Source organism: Theropithecus gelada, chromosome 11, assembly GCF_003255815.1.
Source record: "Theropithecus gelada isolate Dixy chromosome 11, Tgel_1.0, whole genome shotgun sequence".
NCBI lineage: Eukaryota > Metazoa > Chordata > Mammalia > Primates > Cercopithecidae > Theropithecus > Theropithecus gelada.
In genome coordinates this window covers 38,372,402-38,392,763 of record NC_037679.1, presented here as the reverse complement: position 1 = coordinate 38,392,763, position 20,362 = coordinate 38,372,402, and the positions used below count along the sequence as shown (strand labels likewise).

Sequence of the window (20,362 nt, the reverse complement as noted above, 5' to 3'; positions counted from 1 at the left end):
AATTCTATTTCAGTACAAAAATCTTCAGATGCAGCTTATACAGTAAGACACAATGAAATAAGCAAATGCTTGAAACTATGTAATACTAAAAAGGATGTTTAGATTTAAAGAAGACAATCAGAAGAATTTTTAAAAATCAGAAGAAAATCAGAGATTAAAGGCTAGGTGGACATTAGAATACAAACTAGACTATTCCATGTATTCATATATGAGAGCCATGCAAAAACACTTTGTGTTTATATGGAAAATAGTTTTGGGTTCAGATAATTACAGAAAGGGTTTCCATCTGTATGTATGTCCTATGGGGCTTTTGAGATTTGTGTGGGATTCAGAACAATTCTTCATTTTGTGAAACTGTCCCCACACTTTGCAGGATGTGTAGGGTCCTATGACCATGCCCTCTAAATGCCAGGAGTTTCCTGCATGCCCATTTTTAATATACTGAAAATGACCCCAAAATATTTACACTATGTTTTTTTTTTTTTTTTTGAGATGGAGTCTCGCTCTGTCGCCCAGGCTGGAGTGCAGTGGCCGGATCTCAGCTCACTGCAAGCTCCGCCTCCCGGGTTTACGCCATTCTCCTGCCTCACCCTTCCGAGTAGCTGGGACTACAGACGCCCGCCACCTCGCCCGGCTAGTTTTTTGTATTTTTTAGTAGAGACGGTGTTTCACCGTGTTAGCCAGGATGGTCTCGATCTCCTGACCTCGTGATCCGCCCGTCTCGGCCTCCCAAAGTGCTGGGATTACAGGCTTGAGCCACCACGCCCAGCCTACACTATGTTGTAGGAGCTGTGCCATCTCTATTAAGAACTACTGCTCTGCTGGGCGCGGTGGCTCACGCCTGTAGTTCCAGCACTTTGGGAGGCTGAGGCGGGTGGATCACCCGAGGTCAGGAGTTTGAGACCAGTCTGGCCAACATGATGAAACCCCGTCTCTACTAAAAATACAAAAAATTAGCCGGGCATGGTGGTGAGCGCCTGAAATCCCAGCTACTTGGGAGGCTAAGGCGGAGAATCGCTTCAATCCGGGAGGTGGAGGTTGCAGTGAGCCGGGATTGTGCCACTGCACTCCAGCCTCGGTGACAGAGCAAAACTCTGTCTCAAAAAAACAAGACAAAACAAAACAAAAAACAAAAACTACTGCTCTAGGTGAACTTTCTGCCATAGGATTGTTTTTAATGGTAACTCTTAAAACACACATACACAGTAGTATATACACACACACACACACTTTCTATATTTTGAGCCAAAATTAAGCTACAATTATAAACTAAAGATGATGAAATAAAATAAGACCTTATACATTTAATATCTATGTAATACTGCATTTGAACAAAGCAATCCTTGGCTAAAAAGGTTTGAGAACTACCGCTTTCTAGATCACAGTTTCTCCGAGCACGGCATAAGGACCACACTGTTTGATATAATGTTAATTTTTGTAATTTGATATCTAAATAGTTGTTTGTAGCAGTAATTAACCCAGTCTCAAAGGAACCAGCTCCTCCTCTCCGTTTTGGCTGCCCCATATATTGGAAGGAGAGCTTTGCTGGTCCTCATCCAACACAGTGCTGAGAAGAGAACATCTGGATTTTATTAATGCCTTTGGTGTCAGACACTTTCAAGATGTGGGGGATACAAAAATGTGTAAGAAAATGGTCCTGCCTTTGGCTAATTTACATTTCAGTGAGAAAGGCAGAAAACCCCTGGTAACCAGAACAGTGAGAGATTTGAATGAAGAGCTCTGAAAGGTTGGAGAAGACTCATATATTTCTGCCTTGGGAAATGAGGGAACTTCTCATCCAAGTGGTGACACTTGAACTGGCTCTTGAATGGTAAAACAAAACAAAACAAAAACCCAACAGTGTATCGGGGTTACTGGGGAAGGGGAGTTCAGAAAGACGAAAAATCATGAGGGGAGACACTGGTGTAGTGAAGTGCTGGCTGGTTTTGCGAGGCATTCAAGGTAATTCACATAACTTGAATGCAGGTACAGAATATGTGGTGAAATAGCTCAAGGAGTCAAGAATAATAGGGTGTTTTTTTATTTGAATGGCTAGGTGAATGAAACTGCCCAAGGAGAGCATGTAGAATAAAAATGGAATAGGATTAAAAGAGAAACCCCAGAAAACAAGGACCTCTAATATCTATTGGAAGAAAAGATCATAACAAAAGGAGGACCAGTCAGTGAAGAGAATAAAGAGAGAAGGAAAGAAGAGGAAGAAAGGAGAGTGGTCCTGGAAGTCAAGAGTTTTCAGTAGATGAAGGCCAAAAGTGATAATAATGCAGAAATATCTGCTGAATATTGATAATAACCCTCATAATTGTACATCGGGAAGTATCTGGGGACTTTAGTGAAAACAATTTTAATAGTATGCAAAGGATGGAAATTAGAGTGAAGGGAATTGAGTTGGTAATGGGAGTTGATAAAACAAATGTCAGGGTCCAGATTATGTTTTTAAATAAGTATGGTGGAAATGTGAAGGAAGGAGAGAGAATGATAGCTTGATGGGAGAGGTAAAGTAGGGGGAGAAATTTTTAGAGCATAAAGGAAGAAAACTGGTATTCCTTAAGAACCTACGATGTATGGGATTTTGCTAGGCATTTTCATATATGTGAATCTTGAGTACCTGTGGTAGGCTACAGGAAATGAAGGAGGGAGAAAGAAGGAAGGAGATAGGACCAAAAAAAAAAAAAAAAAAGAGAGGATGAAATAAGAAACACCAAGAGAGAATTTACCTTCTCTAATACAGAGATCATTGGAGTGGGATTAAAGAATGCAATGCACATGTATTTGGCTGCAAAGTTTCCGGAATTTTCTCAATTTGGGCAACTGACCTGAATAGAGGGTTTTTCTAAAATAGAAATAGACTTGTTAAAGTGACAGCTTGAGTTTAATAATAGCTACCATTTATAGAGCGCTTATTCAGTGCCAGACACTCTGCTAACCACTTCACATGCATTGACACCTTTACCAAACAACCCTATGATGGGAGTATTATTTTCATCCCCATTTTATATAGGAGGAAACTGATAGTCAGAAAATTAATTAAGATGCCCAAGGTCACAGAGCCATTATGCAGAGGAGCTGGGCTTTGAACTCTTGTAGTCTATGTCTAGAGCTTGTATTTTTAATTTCTGAATTAAACTGTCTATCCCATAACATTTCTGCATAAATTATACAACTATTCCTAATCCACTTGCTCTTATTCTGGACTAAGAGTCAGGTTCTGGCTATTTGACTTTCTACTGTGCTTAAAGAAAGGTACACTCTACTTCAAGAAGCTCATGAATATCAAAGCCTTAATCACAGCTATTCAGATGACATGAGTTCATGCTTTACAAACCAACCATGGCCCTAGTCATATTAAAATCAAAGTTGCAAAATAAAAAAACATTCTGAAAAACCTTGTCTGCTTCATTTAGATAACAGTGTGAAGAATGAATTGAAAGATAAAAATGCTAAGCATTTACCATTTCCTTCTCCTTTTTTTAAAAAAAAATTTAAGCCCTGTGGTATTATGGATGATAGCATCAGGCAATTTGGTTTGAGTATGTTTCATGCTGGACTGTGCAGATTACCCAACTAATGACATGCACACTCCTTGCCATTGTGACACCTCTCTTCTTACAAGTGGGAATTTCAAGTGACAGAGTAAAGCTGTTTGCTATCAATTTTGCAAAAAACACATCTGCCAGGTAGCCAAGATTTAGTTCAGAAACTGAAATCGATTAATATTCTAATTTGCTACCCGTCATTAGCGTCACAGTATATTATGCCAAGCCAAAAGTGATAATCTTTATATAACATATGCTCCTGAAGGAATTTGATTTTAAGGATGTATTTTATTTTTGCTTATTATTGCTTCCTGCATATAAATCCTATCAGAAATGTCAATTACACAGGTAGGAAAAATTTTGATGGATTAAAATGAAAGTGTAAAATACATACTATTACACACTTTTAATAAATGGCATGGCTTTTATTTATGATGCAGTGTTTTCTAACATTGATTTACCATACCACTTTAAGATTTTAGTTATCTTACTTTTTTCTTCCTAATAAATCAAGGAGAGTGCTAGCAATGTAATATTTTTAAGGGTGGTACTCAGATTCTTTGATATTCTATTATTTTAGGTTGCTGGTCAAAGGCAAATCTCCATGGACAAGCAGATTGTTTATCTGGTCTGATTTCCAGTGCCCAATAAAGGGACAGAGGACGAAGACAATGGTTTGGGAAGGAAAGAGATGAGATTACTCAAGAGAAACCAAAGAAAGGAGAGTTTCATAGATAATTTTTTTCCAGCTGATTGCTTTCCTACTAATGAATAGGGAGGAAAAAATAAAGTAATAGCTGGCTCTGAGTGAGAAAGGCTAAAAGATAGAGGAGTTGTGACCAAAGATAGAAACAATTGCATTTTCTATGTTTATGACATAGTCAAGCATTAAAATGATGCTTTCATAAGTGTTGGAAATTTAAAATGTATGATTTAGTAAGATGCTTAAATGTGTCAGCATATTAAGGCCTCAAAGTCTAAGAGGAGTGGCTCAGGATACAAGTTAAATTTGTAGTCATTAATTCACCCATTCATCAAATATATATTTAGTGCCTCATATGTTCCGGGCATCAGCATGGATATAACCTTGAACAAAACAGACCCAACATATTGCCTTCATAGAGCTTACATTATTTTGGAAGAAGCTAGAACAGTTTAAAACCAAATAATAAAATACATGATATTTCAGGTATTGCTAAGTAATATGGTGGGAAATAAAGCAAGGATGGGGGACAGGAAATACTGGCAAAGGTGGGGTAAGATGAATGGATTGCAATTTTAAATAGTGTGGTTGGGGAGGTGCCAACATTGGGCAAAGACCAAAAGGAACTGGGTAAATGAGTTAGGCTCATATATGGGGAGCATTTCAATCCTATAGTTATCAGCCTTGCCATGTGTCTCATATTGTTTATTCTTCCAGAGAGAAAGATGGTGTTAAAAGCCAAGATATGAATTTGATTTATGTTGTTCATTGCTTTCTCCGCTCCTCTAAAACACATTTCTCCTATGTAAACATTTTGAGAAAATATTCCTTAAGTGAAAGTTTGTACCCATAATATATGTATTTGGTTTATGCCTGGTAGTTATGACCTCAAAGTTATATCAAAAGTACCTGGAGTTTGTATATCAGTCCATTAACTCAACGGTAGAGCAATGACAAGAACTGAGATTTTGTGTTTCCCATTCTAGTGTTTGATGTATTGGACCATCTTCATCTCTACTGGCTCACGAGTCTTCCTGCTAAGAATGGTAATTACTGACAACTGTGCTAAGTGTGTGTCTTAGACCAACTCGAATTTCTTAAAAGTGGACAGACAAATTAACAAGTTGCTAATTAATGAGGAATAAGAAGCTGATTCCTTGTATGCTTCATTTAGTTTTTCAGTGTCCTTATAGAATAATTATCTTATACATGTCATAAATCTCTCATTCGGATTATTTCAACAACCTGCTTTCTCTTCTGCCCTTGCCTTTCTATAGCTTGCTACCCCAGCTTTTTTTTCCCCCTGTAGCAGGAATAATCTTTTAAAAAAACTCAAGTCAGGGCTGGCACAGTGGTTCACTCCTGTAATCCCAGCACTTTGGGAGGCCAAGGTAGGCAGAACACCTGAGGTTGGGAGTTCGAGACCAGCCTGACCAACATGGAGAAACCACATCTCTACTAAAAATAAAAAAAGTTAGCCTGGCGTGGTGGTGCATGCCTGTAATCCCAGCTACTTGGGAGGCTGAGGTAGAAGAATCGCTTGAACCCAGGAGACGGAGATTACAGTGAGCTGAGATAGTGCCATTGCATTTCAGCCTGGGCAACAAGAGTGAAACGCTGTCTCAAATAATAATAATAAAAATAATAATAATAATAATTAATAAAATAAAACAGAAAAACCCACCAAAGTCAGATCATGGGACACTTCTGCTCAACAAGGCATTTTATTTCACTCAGTGTAAAATCTAAGTTCTTTAGAACAATCGACAAGACCCCACATGACATGGTTTCTGCTACATTCAAATTCATCTTCTGCCAGTCTCCACCTCGTTCAATCTACTTAAGGCACACTGGGCTTCTTGCTCTTCCAGGTAGATCCTTGCCTAAGGGCCTTTGTCCTATTTGCCAGGTTTTGTGATATCCTCTCCTCCACTTCCTTTAGGTCTTCTTATGAAGGAAACCAGCCCTGGTCATCCCCAAAATAACAACCTTTTATGCTTTTCCCCTTCCCAATTACATTTACGCTCCTATATTTTTCCTTACATCATTTATTACTATATATTTTCTTCTTTATTAATTTCTAACATCTTTTCCCCACTAGAATACAAGCTCTGTGAGTGCTAAATATTTGTTCTCAGCATTTGGGAAAGTGACTATACATAGTAAGTGTTCATACTTGAAAAAAAAAAGACTAAGTTGTAGTTTAAGATTCAAATTAAATGCAACTGGAACTGAGGCAGAGCAAGATGGAGCAGTAGGACTCTCCAGATAACCATCTCCCACAAAATCATAAATTTGAACAACTATCCATGCATGAAAATAACTTCACAAGAGCTAAGGAAACCACATGAAAGCTCACAGTAGCTGGTGGTAGCATAATAATAAGAAAAAAATGCATTGAAGACATAGAAAGGACAGTTCTACAACACCTGCATCACCCTTTCCCTAGCCCCAGGCAGCACAGGTGCAGAGATACTGTCGACTTGGGGGAAAGAGAGGGAAGCGAGCACAGGACTTTGCCTTGGACCCTAGCATTGCACCTGCGCAGTAAAACTCAGTACCAGGCAGACTCACATGGCCTTAAATTCAAGACCTATACCAGTGACTGAGCCTCTAAACTTGCCTTGGTGCCAGGAGGGACCACATAGCCCCAGGCTTCAGGCTTGTACGGCAAACTCGATATCTGGTATGTACCACCACTGGGTTTGTATCAGTGTTCTTGGGCTTCAGGTCGCCCTCAGCAGCAGGCAGCATTAGTGGTCCTTGGCTTCAGCTGTCCCAGTACTGTGCTTGCTGTTGTGGACCTCAGGCTTCTGGCAGCACTCTTATGGTCATAATTGCCCTGAGATTCTGGAAGTGCCATGCTGGCCACAGCTGTACCAGGCTTTGGTCTGCCCCAGTGCCATACCTGCTATGGTGGGCCCTAGGCTTCTGGCAGCACTGCACTGACTTCAGCTGCATCAGGCTGCTAGAGTACGTTAGTGTCCTTCCATTTGCATCTGCCCCAGGCTTCTTGCCCACTCCAGTGCTTCACCTGCCACAGTGGGCCCCAGGTTCTGGCAATGCCATGCTGGCTGCAACTGCCCTGGGCTTCTGATGCACTCTAGCACTACACCCTGCTGCAGGACTTTCCCAGACAAAGCCTGTCTATGAAGACTGATGTAAGTGCCTATTTCTTCAAATGCACAGACATTGATACACGATCATAAAGATCAAGGAGTCAGGCAAACATATCACCAAAGGAAAAAAATAAGGTGCGAGTCACTGACCATAAATCAATGGAGAGGTATAAAATGCCTGACAAATAATTCTAAATAACTAAGGAAGCTCAGTGAACTTCAAGAAAAAAAAATGAGAAAATAATATGACACCAGAATAAGACATTCAATAGAGGTTTAAATAATAAAAAAGTATTCTTGAAGCTAAAAAATACAATGAATGAAGTGAAAAGAGCAGTTGAGAAAAATATAATGAAAGAAAAAAATGCAATAGAGAGTATTAACAGCAGAACTGGTCAAACAGAAGAAATAATCTTTAATTTTGAAGACAGGCTATTTAAAAATAGAGAAGAAAAAAGAATGAGAAGAAATGAAGAAAGCTCATGGGATTTATGAGACAGCATCAACAAAGCAAACAATCAAGCCATAGGAGAAAAAAGAAGACAGAGACAAAGAGTGGGGAGCTTATTTAAAGTAGGCCAGGTGCAGTGGCTCACGTCTGAAATCCCAGCACTTTAGGATGCCAAGGCAGGTGGATCACTCAAGGTCAGGAGTTCGAGACCAGCCGGGCCAACATGGTGAAACCCCATCTCTACTAAAAATACAAAAAATCAGCTGGGCATGGTGGCAGACACCTGTAATCCTAGCTACCCAGGAGGCTGAGGCAGGAGAATCTCTTGAACCTGGGAGGTGGAGGTTGCAGTGAGCCAAGATCATGCCACTGCACCTCAGTCTAGGTGACAAGCACAATTCTGTCAAAAAAGAAAAAGAAAAAGAAAAAGAAAAAGAAAATAAATAAATAAATAAATAAATAAATGGTAGCGGAAAATTTCTTAAACCTGGAGAAAGATGTAAATATACAGATACAGAAAAATCAAAGGTCTCCAATTAAATTCATTCCAAATAAGACTACCCCAAGACATATACTCAAATTGTCAAGGATCAAAGACCAAGAAGAGGATCCTGAGAGCAGCAAGAGAAAAGAAGCAAATAATATATAAGGGAATTCCAATACATCCAGCAGCTGACTTTTCAACAGAAATTTTATAGGCCAGGAGAGAGTGGAATACTATAAAACATGCTGAAGAAAAAACTGCCAACAGAGAATAGTGTACCCAGCAAAGCTATCTTTCAGAAATAAAGGAGAGATATAGGCTTTCCTAGACAAACAAAACCTGTGGGAGTTCATTACCACCAGGCCTGTCTTATAGAAATACTAAGGGGAGTTCTTCAAGTTGAAAAAAAATTTGCTAATGATTAACACAAAAACGTTTAAAAGTATAAAACTTGCTGGTAAAAGTAAGTACACAGCCAAATGCAGAATACTATAACACTGTAATCCTGGTGTGTCAATTACTTATAACTGTAGTATGAAGGCCAAAAAACAAAGCGATTAAAAATAGTAATAGCTGCAATAATTTTTAAAGGAATATGCAATATAAAATATGTAAATTTTGACATCAAAAATTCAAAATGTGGACAGTGGAGGAGTAAAATTGTAGAGGTTTTTTCATGATCAAAGTCAATTTGTTATCAGCTTAAAATAACGTGTTATAACTATAGATGTGTTTTGAAAACCTCATGGTAACCACATAGAAGAAACCTCTAGTTGATATACAAACAATGAAAATCAGACGTACCACTAGAGAAAAATCACTCCCTTCCCCACAAGGGAAGACAGTATGAGAGAAAAGAGAGGGAATAAACAATGTACAAAATAACTAGAAAACAATTAATAATATGGCAGTAGTAACTATTGATAATTACTTTAAATGTAAGTAGGTTAAATTCTTCAATCAAAAGGCATAGAGTGACTGAATGGATTTTAAAAAGATTCAACTAAATGCTGCCTACACTTCACCTATAAGGACATACAGAATAAAGGAATGAAAAAAGATATCTAATGCAAATGAAAACCAAAACAGAGCATGAATAACTGTATGTGTATCAGATCAAATACAATAAAAGGCAAAAGTTGTAAAAAGAAATAAAGGTAATTATATAATGATATAAAATGGTCATAAAATATATATAATGATTATATAATGATATATAATGATTATAAAATGGTCAAAATTCAGCAAGAGAATAACTGCAAACATATATGCACCTAACATTGGAGCACCTAAATGTATAAAGCAAATATTAATAGACCTGAAGGGAGAGATCAACTGTAGTACAATAACAGTGACTTAACACCCCATTTTCAGCAATGGACAGATCATCCAGACAGGAAATCAGTAGGGAAACATCACCTAAACTACAATCTGCATCTAATCAACCCAACAGACATATACATATTATTCTGTCCAACAGCTACAGAATACACATTCTTCTCAACTGCACATGAAACATTCCCCAGAACAGATCATATGTAAGGCCACAAAACAAGTCTTAATAAATTTAAGAAGATTAAAACCATATTAAGTTATTTTTTTTTCCTGACCACAATGATATAAAACTAGAAATCAAAAGCAGAAGGGACTTTAGAAAAAAACGCACAAATAATAGAAATTAAACAACATACTCTTGAATAAATAATGGGTCATTGAATAAATTAAAAAGGAAACAAACATTTCTGGAGACAAAAAATATTTCTTAAGACAAATGGAAAAGAAAAACAATATAGCAAAACCTATGGTATACAGCAAAAGCAATTCTAAGAGGGAATTTTACAGCAATAAATGTCTATTTCACAAAAAGAAGAAAAATCTTATATTGAACCTCAAGAAATTAGAAAAACAAAGACAAACTAAGCTCAAATTTAGTAAAAGAAGGAAACAATAAAGATCAGAGCAGAAAGAAATGAAATAGAGACTACAGAAACAACAGAAAAGATCAACAAAACTGAGATAAACAAAACCGGGTTTTTGAAAAGTTAAACAAAATTGACAAATCTTTAGAAAGACTAACTAAGAGAAAAAAGAGAGAAGACTCAAATAAATAAGAAACAAAAAAGGAGATATTGCAACTGATACAATAGAAATACAAAGGCTCATGGGACTCTTATGGACAATTATATACCAACAAATTGGATAACCAAGAAAACATGGATACATTCCTTGACACATACAACCTACCAAGATTGAATTATGAAGAAATATAATATCTTAATAGATCAGTAATGAGCAAAAAGATTGAATCAGTAGTAAAAAGTCTCCCATAAGTGAAGACCTTATATCTTCACTGCTAATCTCTATGAAACACTTGAAGAACTAATACCATTTCTTCTCCAACTCTTCCAAAAATGGAAGAAGGAATACTTCCAGACTCATTTTACAAAGCCAGCAAAGCCCTGATAGCAATGCCAGACAAAGGTACTACAAAATATCAATTACATTCTTCACAGAAATAGAAAAAACAATCTTAAAATTTGTATGGAACCACACAAATCCCTAGATAGCCAAAGTAATCTTGAGGAAAAATAACATTTCTGGAGGTATCACACTACCTGAATTCAAAATATACTACAGGGTTATAGTTTTATACTATAGAGCTATAGTAACCAGAACAGCATGGTACAAGCATGAAAAAAGACACATAGACAATGAAACAGAATAGAGAACTCAGAAAGAAATCTACACATTTACTGCCAACTCACTTTCAACAAAAGAGCAAAAAACCCACAATAGAGAAAGAGCAGTCTCTTTAGTAAATGGTGTTGGGAAAACTGGATATCCACATGCATAAGAATGAAACTATATCTCACAACATATACAAAAATCAACTAAAATGAATTAAAGATTTAAATATAAGATTCAAAATTATGAATCGAGTATAAAACACAGGATAAAAGCTTTATGATATGGTCTTGGCAATAACTTTTTGGATATGACCCAAAAAGTACTGTTAATAAAAGCAAACAGATGAATGGGATTATATCAAACTAAGTAGCTTCTGCACAGGAGAGGAAACAATCAACAAAATAAAGGGACAATCTACAGAAGGGGAAAAAATATTTGCAAACTATACACCTGATAAGGGGTTAATATCCAAAATATATAAGGACCTCAAACAGCAACAAAACAAATAACCCAATCAAAAGAAGGACAAACGACCTGACTAGACATTTCTGAAAAGAAGACATTTAAATGGTCAACAGAAATATGAAAAAAACGCTCAATACCACTAATTATTAAGGCAATGCAAATTAAAGTCACAATGAAATATCACCTCAAACCTGTTAGAATGGCTGGTATCAAAAAATCAAATATAAGTGTTGGCAAGGATGTGGAGAAAAGGGAACCCCTGCATACTGTTGGTGGGGATGTAAATTAGTACAACCACTATGGAAAATAGTATGGAGGTTTCTTTAAAAATTAAAACTAGAACTACCATATGATCCAGCAATCCTACGACCAAGTATGTATCCAAAGAAATGAAATCAATATGACAAACAGATATCTGCACTCTCATGTTTGCTGCAGCATTTTTTCACAATAGCCAAGATATAGAATCAACCCAAGTGTCTATCAGTGGATGAGTGGATTGTGGTACATCCACTTGAGAGATACCATTCAGCTCTAAAAAATGAAATCCTGGCATTCGTGACAACATGAATGAGCCTGGTGAACATTGTTAAGTGAAATAATCCAGGCACAGAAACACAAATACAACATGATCTCACTCATATGTGAAATCTAAAAAAGTTGATCTCAAAGAAGTGGAGAGTAGAATGGTGGTTACCAGTGGCTGTGGTGATTGAGGGGAGGTGGCAACTGGGGAGAGACATTGGTCTAAGAATACATTTCAGTTAGAGAGGAGAAATAAGTTTGAGAGATCTTTTGTACAACATGATGTTTACTATCTGCAACATGATATTTTGATACCTTGTGGAATAACTGAATCCTGTTAATTGCAATATGCATAATCTCACATAGTTATTTTTGTGGTGAGAACACTTTATATTCATTCTCTTAACATTTTTCTGGAATACATCATAGATATATTATTAATGATAGCTACCATGTTGTACAACAGTATGATTTTATCTGTCAATGTAAAAATAAAATTAAAAAATTAAATGTCACTGATTAGACTTAGTACTATACTTATCCAAATAAACTTAGGTCCAGTTTTTTTTAAATGACAATAAAGAAACTTTAAAAAATAACAATAAGATTTTAAATGATGACAAATGAGTGACAGAAAATCAAACTTGCGATATTGGGAAAGCAAACCTTAACTATTGTTCAGAAACAGTCTTTGCAATGAAATAATTTCATAAATGCAAATCCAAAATAAGTACAAAAGAACCCGTAAACATTAATATTCTTGAGAGAAACAGACATCGAAGAAAAGAACCTACCTATATTAAATACAAGCTGCAGACATTTTTTATAAACTGGATTTTCATTTATGAAGTATATTTAAAGACAAGAATAATATTCCATTTCCAAGAATATTTCATTTTATATTGGGATACCATCATTCCCATAATAATAAATTAAATGTAAATTTATAGTACATTAAAAGGAGTTCTGCTTTCTTTCCAATGGATGGGGTGTTTTTCAACCACTTATTTTTACCCAAGTACTAATATAGAATACTCACATGGAATTTTATGCAACTCATTCATAAACTTCTCCTTCAGCTTAGAAAAGGCATCTTCCTTTCCTTCTCCAGGACTGGCTGGCTCTGTGGCATTGCTTGGCAGAACAGTCGCGACAGTGGTGACTGGTGGGGCTGCCAGGGCCTCATGGTGACTCTCGCTCACCATTTTAGGTTCAGGTGAAGCTGTGAGGGGAGGGAAGCAAAGACAGAACAATTCAAAATGGCTTAACTGCTCCCACATCAAAGGCATCCCAGAGATGAAAGAACATTAGAGGTGGCACCTGCTCACTGGGTAAATAGTCCATTATTAGCATATCGCTTTGTGTTGGTTCATGAAATATTTATGGAAACACAGAGAGTGAAGAGCTCTTCCCCAGAAGGTAAAGACCAGACATAGTTACTCAATAGTATTCTATTCCGACAATACTATGTATACTGTCAAATCTATTAGTTATTATATAGCCAATTATTTGCTGTGTAGATTTAACTTTTAAACCATATCTTACCAAAACGTGTATGAAACAATTCTTGACAAAATACATGCTCTATACTTTAAATATTTTGTGTTTTCTAAAAGGAAAAAAGAGATAAAATATTTGTATTGGAAATGTTGATAAATAACATGCATTCAAAATGCTAGTGACTTTAAAAATGGTTATAAGTAATATTATTCATAATATTGATACTCTAAGATGTTATGAATGTATTACAGTAATTGGTTCTTGAATCTTATTTATTGATGGTAAGTTTTCACCTCAGTCACTTTTTTGACATTTATTGTAAACAATACTTTGATCAATAATTTTCTTGTCTTGTTGGGTAATTTTTTTACGTCACTATAAATGTGGCATGGTTGATTACATACATCAAGGTGCTGCTAATGAAACACAACTTATAAGTTTAGTTATTTTACTTTATTTAGCTTATTTAATTAGAATATTTTATTTTATTAATTCATTCAATTGTTCAAAGTATTTGTTTACCTCCCAAATATGCCAAAATAATTAATAAAGTAATCAATAAAAACATCTTAGCTGTGAATTCAGAAGACATCAGTTCTCATCCTCTTCACTAGCTACCTAAACTTTAACAAGGCATTTGACTTCATAATTTATCCACCTTCTGAAATACAAAGAACTAAAACCTGCCCTTCCTAGATTTTTCTTAGAACACGTGAAGGTACAAATGTAAGGAAGGTATTCTAAGAGAGTAGAAATGAACGTATATTCTCCAATCTAAAAATATTCCGGACTTTGTAATTCTCCTGCACGACTTAAGATTTCAGAATTTCTGAGGAAAGAATGTCATGATTTGGGGCAGAAATAGAGAAGTAAAGAGGCCTGGACAGGATTCATTTCATGTTCTCAACAGGAAAGTAGATGAACTTATAAAAACCTTTTAATTTGCAAAGACCTGGAGATAACCAGCAAACAAGATTTTTTAAAAATTGAAATTTCATCTGGGTGTGGTGGCTGACTCCTGTAATCCCAGCACTTTGGGAAGCTGAGGCAGGTGGATTACTTGAGGTCAGGAGTTTGAGACCAGCCTGACCAACATGAAGAAACCCCATCTCTACTAAAATATAAAAATTAGCTGGGTGTGGTGGTGGGCACCTGTAATCCCAGCTATTCAGGAGGCTGAGGCAGGAGAATCGCTTGAACCCAGGAGGCAGAGGTTGCAGTGAGCCAAGATTATGCCACTGCACTCCATCTTGGGCTACAAGAGTGAAACTCTCAAAAAAAAAAAAAAAAAAAAAGGAAAGAAAAGAAATTCAAACAATGTGTGAATTAGTTATGCATACTTACATATTTAGTGAAAGTACAATTGAAAATAGAATAATCTCAGATGCGTAAGAGTTTTATTAAAATCTTAATCAAAATTCAGAGATTTTGGATCTACTTCCAGGAGATCATGGCTGAGGCTAACACATACAGATAGATAAGAATTTTTATTTTATAATTGACTAGTTCTCTCTTTCTCATTTATGAGATAGGGTCTTGCTCTGTTGTTAGGCTGGAGAGCACTGGCGAGATCATAGCTCACTGCAGCCTTGAGCTTCTGGGCTCACGTGATCCTACTGGTCTCAGCCTTCTCAAGTATTTGGATTACAGGTGTGAGCCACCACGCCTGGCCTCGTTCTCTTTTTTAAGTTTTTAATTTTCCATTACTAGCTACTAATATAATCCTAAAGGGTAGAAATGGACAGATATTGGCTCAGATCTTGTTTTTCAGTTTCTTCATTTGTAAAATGAGGATAACCAGACCAAATCTGTAAGGATTTTATGAGTATGAAATAATTTATGCAAAAAATTTAGCATAGTGTCTGGCATATTAGTTGGTTCCATTGATCCATTATTCCATTGATCCACTGGCATATTAGTTTGTTCCACAGATCAGTGGATCAATGGAACAAACTACCAGTGGATCAATCAATTGATTGCTCAATTGATCTATCCATCCACCTCTAATAGCACTTGGCCTCCCAGAAATGTGGAAACTTTTTGTTTCCAACTCAAGTCACATCCCAGAAGCTTTTCCTGATTATCTGATTTTGTTCAGTTTAGGAGCCCATCTCCCTGGAAAACTTTGAAGTATTGTTTGCTCTGTTGATACAATTTGGGTGAAACTGTTGATGTTAATGATGTCCTAACTTTTGTATTTCATTGAGTCAGTCAGACTAAAATTGTACACACACACACACACACACTATTATGTATGTATTCAAAAAATTAATTTGTTCCTTTGCTGTGAGAAACACCGGATGTGATATACATTATTACTTATCTCTGTACAGGATAGTTGAAGATATTTGAGGAATTATGGCTTACTGTAGAATTTAAAGGAAATGATCGAGTTAAATGAAAATAACTAAGTATAATAGCTCCGTCATTACATTAAAGGTATATTGCTCAACTATGTTTCTGCATAATTTTTGTCTAGTTCTAGAGGTGGGATATTGTTGCTGGTCATTCAGACTGATGTTCAGCTGCTACCTCCAAGTGGCTACACAGTTGTTTCTAGGCTTTGTGTGTACTGATAGCTGGATCCTCCTTCACTTCTTGAGTTGTTAGTTTTCATTTTACTCCAGCTTATACTTGTATATAAAAATTTTCTACATATAGTTTGAAAGACATAAAAGACTATAGGAACAATAAGACTTTTGCTAAGTAGGGTCAACATTTAGAAAATGTTCTTAAAGTTACCCAGCTTCTTTTTTTTTTTAAGGAAGCAAAGAATGTTTCTATAATTTCCAAACCAATCCTCTATAGACATAAAATATCTGTGGAAGGTGTTCATCAAAAAAGTAAGAGCTATAAGCTTTTAACTCTTACCAGCCAATGATATTATCCCTATTGTTTCTTATTTTTTTAATAAAAAAAATTGTAAGAAATATAGACAAAGTTCTTTTTACTTAGTGCATACCACTGTGAAATTTAAAAAAATCATAAAATACAAAAATGTAATGGGTAATTGAGGATCTAACATATTGACAGAGAAAGACTAAGGGATTGCTTAGCGTTTTATTTTTATTTCTTCATATCTTGAGAGATAATACTGTTTGTAAATAGCAAACCTAAGAATAGTTACTTGGTTCTTGAAAATTTACATTTATGGAAATAAAATGCTTATCAGGAGGCATCATTTTGTGGATGATAAAATTAGTTGATTATTCAGTCCTGGCTAATGTGATGACTTCATTTTTTATTTTTTATTTTTTTGAGACAGGGTATTGCTCTGTAGACCAGGCTGGAGTGCAGTGGCACAATATCTGCTCACTGCAACTTCCATCTCTTGGCTTCAAGCAATTCTGCCTCAGCCTCCTGAGTAGTCAGTATTATAGTCACCCACCAACACACCTGGCTAATTTTTGTATTTTCAGTAGAGACAGAGTTTCACCATGTTGGCCAGGCTGGTCTCAAACTCCTGACCTCAAGTGATCTGCCTGCTTCTGCCTCCCAAAGTTCTGGGATTACAGGCATGAGCCATGGCTCCCAGCCTGATGACTTTATATTCTTTTATGTACACAGTTTGCTTATTCAGAAAAAAAGATATTCTACTCAGTCTTTAAAAAATAAGCTAACAGTTATTAAGCACCCGCCAAGCAGTTTAAACATATTAAAGCATATAGTAGTTTTCATATTATTCCCATTAACAATTATCACCCATTTCATAGGTGAGGAAATTAAGTCATAGGAGGTTATACAGTAAAACCCAGACAGTTAAAGTCATACAGTAGTAATTAATGGAGTTGGGATTTGAACCAACGTGTCTTAGCCACTGTAGTATCAGGAGACTTGGAAACTATGAGATAAGTATCTAACATAATCCTGTTTTTTGAAGGAGTTTTTGGATACAACTCATAGTAGGAGGTTATTTTACATTGTCATCCAGTATACACACTCTGTCTGCCTAGATATTATATACTGAAGAGAAATTTCACATAAAAACACTTCTGTGAAATACTCGGATATATTCAATTCTACTCTGTTCTTTATCACTAAAAAATTCTAGTTGTATCTCAAAGTTGTGTACATTAGTTTTACAATCCACTCATGATTTGAGACCTATAGTTTGAAAAATCACTAAAATAAAGGACATATTAATATAAAATAACATCAAAAGGAGCTAATACTAACTAATGATTCCATTTATTAGGCACCTACTTTGTGCCAAAATACTGTTGTTGATATTTAGGGAGAAAATTCTCAATTCCTATTACAACCCTGAAAAGTAACTCAATCTTATTTTACAGAAGCAACTGGAGTGCGGCTTTCCCAGGACTAAGTGATTGGTCCTACACAGATTTAGTCTGATCCAAGGTTCCTTCTACTGGTCTACTCTACTAATAACATTTAAGCATCATTAAACAATTAAATCAGTACTGAAGAAGTATTTATGATTTTCTTTTGAATCTATTTGCCAGTAAATGGAAGACACAAGTCATCTTACTGAAAGGAAACATAGTGCTTAATTTTAGAGGCACAGTCATTTAGTTTGTTAAAGTGGAATTCAGCATCCTGAAATATACCAAGAAAAATATTATTGAATAGAAAATTAAATTATGAAGAAAAATATTATTGAATAGAAAATTATCAAGAAAAATATTATTGAATAGAAAATTAAATTATCTTCTAACAGAAAGTCCAGCACAAGCAATTTTCTTTTTTTTTTTTTAAATTTTACTTTAAGTTCTGGGATACATGTGCAGAACGTGCAGGCTTGTTACATAGGTATACATGCGCTATGGTGGTTTTAAGCACTGTATGCATTAGGTATTTGTCCTAATGCTCTCCCTCCCCTTGCCTCCTACCCCTGACAGGCTCTAGTGTGTGATGTTCCCCTCCGTATATCCATGTGTTCTCATTGTTCAACTCCCACCTACGAGTGAGAACATGCAGTGTTTGAGTTTCTGTTCCTGTGTTAGTTTGCTGAGAATGATGGTTTCCAGCTCCATCCATGTCCCTGCAAAGGACATGAACTCATTCTTTTTTTATGGCTGCATAGTATTCCATAGTGTATATGTGCCACATTTTCTTTATCCACTCTATCATTGATGGGCATTTGGGTTGGTTCCAAGTCTTTGCTATTGTAAATAGCAGCACAAACAATTTTCAAAGAAAGAAATACAAACTCCTTTCCCTCCTAACAAAAAATAAATTAAAAACTTTAATTTCACAAATAAAGAACTGAAAATTAAAATAACAGTGAGAAGATATTCATTTATAAATCTGGCTAAATATAGATAGTGAAAGTGAGTGTACAAGAAACTGGGCAATTAGGAAGGAGACTAGATTAGTAGGATACTTTATAGATACCAAACTAACAGAACATATCGAAAGCTTTAGAAAGGGTCATTTTTCTTCTAGGAATTCTCAATAAAAATTAATCTTAAATGGATATAAAAGCAATTTAATATAAGGATGCTTATAGTAACATTATTTACAATATTAGAAGTACCAGAAATTATCCAACAGAGAGACTCTTAATTATAATGATCTATAAAATGATGTTATAAAAATTATCTAAAAGGTAGCCATCTATAAACCTGGAAATACGTGGGAGTGTTAGGTAAAAACACAAATTATGAGACAGTATATAAAGTGTCCAATTTTTCTTTAAAAAATCTTTTGCAGAGAAGAGGTTGGAAAGACGCATTAAAAAGTGTTAGCCTTGTGGAAGAATATCCACTTTTCCCCTATATTTCTACATTCTCAATATATTGCAGACCTGAATTATTTTAAATTATAAAAAGAAAAAAATGTTTAAAACTTTTATTCTGGGGAAAACTGGATCTTGCAGAAGAGGTTTAATTTCCTAATGCCAGATTTTCAAAACAAACAAACAAACAAACAAAAAAACCCCAAACAACTTTAAAACGTAATTCAGAAGCTAAATCTGAAGAATGAATGATGCAGCTACATATTTAGCAAATATGTAAAATGGCCACTAGTTAAAATACAATGTAGAAAAGATATGTAGGTATCATTAAACTTTATACTTTTGTTAGAACTAGAATTTGATCCAGCAATCTCGTTACTGGGTACCTTTCCAGAGGAAAAGAAGTCATTATATGAAAAAGATAGTTGCACAAGCATGTTTGTAGCAGCACAATTTGCAATTGCAAAATCATGGAACCAACCCAAATGCCCATCAATCAACGAGTGGATAAAGAAACTGTGGTATATTTATATGATGGAATACTACTCAGCCATGAAAAGGAATGGGTTAATGGCACTTGCAGCAACCTGGATGAGATTGGAGACTATGATTCTAATTGAAGTAACTCAGGAATGGAAAAGCAAACATTGTATGTTCTCACTGATATGTGGGAGCTAAGCTATGAGGACGTAAAGGCATAAGAATGATTCAACGAACTTTGGGGACTTGGGAAAAGTGGGAGAGGGGTGAGAGATAGAAGACTACAAATATGGTGCAATGTATACTGCTTGGGTGTTGGGTGCATCAAAATCTCACAAATCACCACTAAGGAACTTACTCATGTAACCAAATACCACCTGTACACCAATAAGTTATGAAAAATTAAAAAAATATGAGATATGAAAAATAGTTTATAGTTTTGTGGTATAAAATGAGGAAAATTAGGACTTTGGTTGCTATGACAACTTCCCTCTGTCCCCTTAGAATTCTTCTTCTTTTTTTTTTTTTTTTTTTTTTGAGACGGAGTCTCGCTCTGTCCCCCAAGCTGGAGTGCAGTGGCGCGATCTTGGCTCACTGCAAGCTCCGCCTCCTGGGTTTACGCCATTCTCCTGCCTCAGCCTCCCGCGTAGCTGGGACTACAGGCGCCCGCCACCTCGCCCGGCTAGTTTTTTTTT

At 35.9% G+C, this 20,362-nt stretch overlaps 1 protein-coding gene across 4 annotated transcripts in view; it reads right to left on the bottom strand.

Annotated features, from left to right (window-relative positions):
- The window catches only part of SYT1 (synaptotagmin 1), a 600,120-nt gene that overhangs the window by 235,155 nt on the left and 344,603 nt on the right, over positions 1 to 20,362 (bottom strand). For all 4 annotated transcript variants that reach the window (XM_025402035.1, XM_025402033.1, XM_025402036.1 and 1 more), the window contains one exon: positions 13,029 to 13,211. In XM_025402035.1, the coding sequence (XP_025257820.1) occupies positions 13,029 to 13,194 (166 nt within the window). In that variant the 5' untranslated portion in view covers positions 13,195 to 13,211. The remainder of the gene's footprint in view (positions 1 to 13,028; positions 13,212 to 20,362) is intronic.